At 71.5% G+C, this 4830-nt stretch overlaps 1 protein-coding gene across 1 annotated transcript; it reads left to right on the top strand.

Annotated features, from left to right (window-relative positions):
• Positions 1 to 152: 152 nt before the first annotated feature.
• N4BP3 (NEDD4 binding protein 3) lies at positions 153 to 2593 on the top strand. The gene is made up of 4 exons (XM_026047625.1): positions 153 to 585; positions 763 to 1317; positions 1649 to 1906; positions 1991 to 2593. The coding sequence occupies exons 1-4, from the start codon at positions 178 to 180 to the stop codon at positions 2561 to 2563; spliced, it is 1794 nt and encodes a 597-aa protein (XP_025903410.1). The 5' UTR covers positions 153 to 177; the 3' UTR covers positions 2564 to 2593.
• Positions 2594 to 4830: the final 2237 nt, after the last annotated feature.

Raw genomic sequence — 4830 nt, 5'->3', positions numbered from 1 at the left:
GCGCCCGCGGGCTCCGCAGCGCCCTGCGGCACCGGGGACCCGCCCGCCGCTCGGGCCGGTCCCCTCGGAGGTGCCGGGCGTTGCAGCCATGGGCGGGCGGCCCCGCGGCCGGGACGGGCCCCTGACTTTGGCTCTCCTCCCCGGCAGTGCTGGTCCCGGGCTCTCCTCTGATCCTCCATGGCCACAGCGCAGGGCCCTGTGACCTGTGAGGCTGCCCCCCGCGTCCTCGGCACCTACCTCTGCTCCGAGCCCGTCGCCGGCAGCATGGGCAGCGTGGGCAGCCTGGTGGAGAAGCAGGACCTGTCTCCCCTGGAGCTGCGGGCCCCGCTGGGCGGCTCGCGGGGGCTGCGGCAGCCCGACGGGCTGCTCCGCAAGGGCCCGGGCCAGCGGGAGCTCCTGGGCTACCTGCACGGGGCCAGGAAGGAGGCGCGCGCCGAGCGGAAGCACCAGGCGGCCGCCGCCTGCTACAAGCGGGACTACGAGAGCGACCGCGAGAACCGCTCGCCCGAGCGCGGCGCCCGCGACCACCCCCGCGGGGCCGACTTCTCCAAGAGCTCCCTGCCCGAGAGGGGCCGCTTCGACAAGGTGAGCCCGGCAGCACCGCCGCCCGGGGGGGAACAGCGATTTTGAGGGCATCCGTAGGCATCTCCTGTCCCAGTTAAGCAACTGGGAGCCCAGGGCCTCTCTTCCCTGGCTCCGGATGGAGCCAGGGCTCTGGGCACTGGCGTGGGCACAACCTGACCCCACTGTTGTTCCCTGCAGTGCCGTATCAGACCGTCAGCTTTCAAGGCGGTGGCAGGGAAGGGCCTGGTCTCCATGCAGGGCCTGTCCTCGTCCAAGGGGCAGAAGCTGTCCAAGAGCAACGGGAGCCTGCACACGCTGCTGTCGCAGAGCAGCACGGCCGCGCCGCCGCCCGGCCCGCTCCGCTCCCACCTGCTCCACGCCATCAGCCTGGACGAGGCCTCCGACTCCAGCCACAACTCCATCCAGAGCTTCCCCTCCTACGGCTCCCGCCTCAAGCCGGCGCAGAGCCAGTTCAGCGCCTCCATGGGCCACATCAACCACATCGGGGGCTCCCTGGACAGGGTGTCCCGGAGCCCCAGGGAGCCGCTGGCCCCCGAGAAGGCYCCTGTGTCCTGCAAGAGCATGGCCACGCTGAGCCGGCTGCAGAGCCCCGGGGAGCCCCCGCCGCCCTACGAGTTCTCCTACTCCCTGGAGGACGCGGTGAAGCAGCTGGAGGACCGGCTGCAGGAGACGGGCGGAGAGCTGCGGCAGCTCAAGAGGAGCCTTAGCGAGACCGAAGACCCCTTCGCACAGGTGAGCCGGGCGGCGGGGCTGCTCCGGGGGCTCGGCTGCCTTAGKGGTGGCAGGATGGGGCTGGGATGTGCTGCTATAGTGGGAGATGGGCTGGAAGGGTCCAAGTACAGGAGCTGGTGTGGTGGGTGCTGCTGTGGGAGCGCCTGCAGCCAAACCAGGGTGGGAACCTGCTGCTGAACCTGCTGCTCCTGGGCTGGAGTTGGGAAGAGCCTGGCCCAGAGGGGCTTCTCCAAGAGGAGCACTTGGTCCACGAGACCTGASATCCTCCCGTGGGGCTGCCCCATGCAGGGCAGCGATACAGACCCCTGGAAGTGTCCGCTTGTGCCGACAGGCRTTCGAGGACAAGCAGCGGCTGTGGCTGGACGAGCTGGAGGACCTGAAGCAGATGTACGTGGCCAGGCTGCAGCAGGTCGCGCAGCAGGCGCAGCGCGGCCAGCGGGCGCTGCAGCTGCAGCTCTACAAGGCCCAGCAGGAGAAGAAGCGGCTGCAGGAGGAGCTGAGCATGCAGCAGTGCCAGTGCGAGGAGGCCAAGCTGCGGCAGGCCCAGGGCGAGCGCGTCAGCCCCAAGCTGGAGGAGACCAAGTGGGAGGTGAGCGCCCTTGCCGCGCGTGTCCGGCAGCGGCGGAGGTTCCCGCTGCCCGGGCCCCTCCTCAGCCCTCCGTGTGCCCTGCAGGTGTGCCAGAAGGCAGCCGAGATCGCCCTGCTCAAGCAGCAGCTCCGCGACACCCAGGAGGAGATGGCGCAGAAGCTGGGTGAGATCTTCAGCCTGAAAACGCAGCTGCGCGAGGCCAAGGCTGAGGTGCAGGCCCGGGACTCGCAGCTGGCCCAGCTGGCAGACTCCTTGCAGAGCGCCACGGGGCCYGGCGCCCCGCTGGCGCTGGGTGACGACCCCATGCCCGCCTGCCAGGACTTCCCTGGCTGCGAAACCGACGACTCCAAGTGCCGGGGCCTCCACAGCGACAGCGCGGAGCCGCTGGAGAGGCAGGTGGAGTGGCTGTGGGCAGAGCTGCTGCGCGAGCGGCGCCAGGGCCAGCTGCAAGCGGTGAACTTTGAGCTGGAGAGGAAAACCTGGCAGGMGGAGAAGGAGAAGGTGCTGCGGTACCAGCGGGAGCTCCAGGCCAGCTACATGGACATGTACCACCGGAGCCAGGCACTGGAGCGGGAGCTGCGGCAGCTGCGGTCGGAGCCCAGGGACACGGGAGCCGACTCGCCCTGGATCGAGCGGGTCGAGTCCTCCAAGATCTGAGGGGCGAGAGGCCCACGGAACTGTGACGGGGGAAGATCTCTTGCTGCTGCTGCAATGGGCTGATCTCAGGGGCCGTGCAAGGAGCGGCYGTGCGGTGCTGCCGGGGGAGAAGGACTGATGGCGACAAGGGCRATTCTCCTCCTTGCAGCACTTCGGGCCCAGCTGGAGCGGCCCGGGGCGGGGGATTGCTCGCGCCAGGCTGGGGGTCTTGCATGTGCCCTACGCACTGACTGTGGGAGCGTTTGCCCCGTGATCCCTTCTGCCAAGGGGGCAGAAACCAAGCAGCTAGTGAGAAACCTCCTATTTCTCCTGCTCGGCMTTCCTTCTCCCCTACACTCCCTAASTTAAGTCCTTGCTGAGGCCAAGCCCTGTCCCCACTGCCCCCCAGAGCCCGGCCTTGTGCTGGGGCTTGGGCAGGCGCTGGCGGCRGCCGCTCTGGCAGCAGGGCCCTGGGCCCGGCCTAGGCTGCTCTGCGGTGCAGGGGCCGCATGCGAGCAAAGCYGGGCAGTGGTGGGACAGGGCGCTGCCCCACGGCCTCTCCCGTGGGCTATCCGGACGCTCCGCAGCGGAGCGGGGTGGCGGTGGTGTCCTGGGGCTGGGAAGGTGCCTTGTGCCGTGGTGGTCTYGCAGGAGGACACAGAGAGTCGGGACCTGCTCCCTGCTGCCCCCTCGCCCTGCTCCCTGTACCCGGCTCCCCTTTCCTGCAATAAAGCCGGAGTTTCCAGCCCCGCGCTTGCTTCCTCGGCGGCGCCCGGGGGCGAGGGCCGGGCGGCGGCAGGGCCGGGCGGCGGCAGCGGGGCCCCGCGGGGCGGCCCGGGCAGGTCCCCCCCCCCCCCGATCCGCGCCGTGGTTTATCCCAGCGCCCCCGCCTCGGCAATGGTTTAGCCCAGACCCTCTCAGCGCGCTTCCTCGCCTCGTGCCCCCCCGCAGGGCGAGGAATGGTTCCTCCCAGCCCGGCGCGCGGGCGCCCCCTGCCGGGACGGGGGGTGTCCGGGGGGGTATCCCGGGGGGGGGGGTGTCCCGAGGGGGGGTGTCCCGGGTAAGACAGATCCATCCCGGCGGGGATGTCCCGGGCAGGACACGGCCCATCCCGGGGGAAGGGGTTTGTGAGCACCTCGGGTTGGGCCCGGGGGAGCGCCCCGAGCAGGACAGGGCCCATCCCGGGGGTGGTGGCCCGGGCAGCCTGGGGATGTTGGCGGGGGTGTCCTGGGCAGGACRGGGGTGTCCCAGGGCAGGTATCCCGGGCAGGCCGGTCCTGTCCCGGCCCCGCTCCCCRCCCCAGCACCACTCACACCCCTTACAAACCCGCACACCTTTATTTGTCCCCGCGCCCCCCACAGCCCCGCTGGGCCGCCAGCGGCCGCGCGGCCTCAGAGCGGCAGCGGCAGCGCCTCCACCTCCTGCAGGCACTCGCCGTAGGCCTCCTCGTACTCCTCGTGCGGCTTCAGCAGGATCACGCAGGTCGGGCGCTTCGAGCCGGCCGCGGCCCCCAGGTCCTGCGGGGACAGAGGCCGGGCTGATGCTGCAGGTGACTCCACCACCCTCTCCATGGGGCGGGCGCCTCCCCCGGCTCCCCGGCCGCCTCCCGCGCGCAGGACGCGGGGCTGGTGTTTGTGAGCGGGGCCCCGGTGCTGACCCGGCCACCCGCTGTGCCCATGGGGCGAGCGGCAGCCGGGGTTGAAGCGCAGCCCCCGGACACGACCCCTCCTCGTGCCTTCTACACCGAGAGCGCACGGCGGGTCGCGGCCCTGAGGGCACCGCGGGGCCGGCGCTGCCGCGGGGCCGCTGTCCCGCCGCCCCGGGGCGKCCCGGCCCCCTCACCGATTTGGAGGGCACGTAGGCGTAGGGCAGGCTCCGCTCCTCGCACATGATGGGGATGTGGCAGTAGACGTCGATGGGCAGCGTGTCGCCGGCCAGCACCGCGATCCTGCGGGAGACGGGCCGCGTGAGCCCGCGGCGCCGGTGCCACCGGGCCGGGCCGGGCGCCGCTTACCCCTTCTCGCCCTTGTTGATGAACTTCTGCACCTCCTTCACGCCGCGCCGGATCTGCCTGTGCTTGGCGGCTGCAGGGCACGGAGCGGCGGCGCCGTGAGCGGCCCGCACCGACCAGAGCCGACCAGACCCGGCCCGCCCGGGGCCGGCCCGGCGCCCCCACCTTTCTTGATGCACTTGTAGAGCTTGCGCGTGAGCTTGCGCGAGGCGAGCGGCTGCGCGATGCCGTTCAGGTTGCACAGCTGCTCCCGGTACGAGCGCTCGGGCGTCGCCTC

The sequence above is a fragment of the Nothoprocta perdicaria genome, unplaced genomic scaffold (genome assembly GCF_003342845.1).
Source record: "Nothoprocta perdicaria isolate Ctin4 unplaced genomic scaffold, notPer1 scaffold_5, whole genome shotgun sequence".
In the NCBI taxonomy this organism is placed as follows: Eukaryota; Metazoa; Chordata; class Aves; order Tinamiformes; family Tinamidae; genus Nothoprocta; species Nothoprocta perdicaria.
This window is presented reverse-complemented; position numbering and strand designations above follow the sequence as displayed.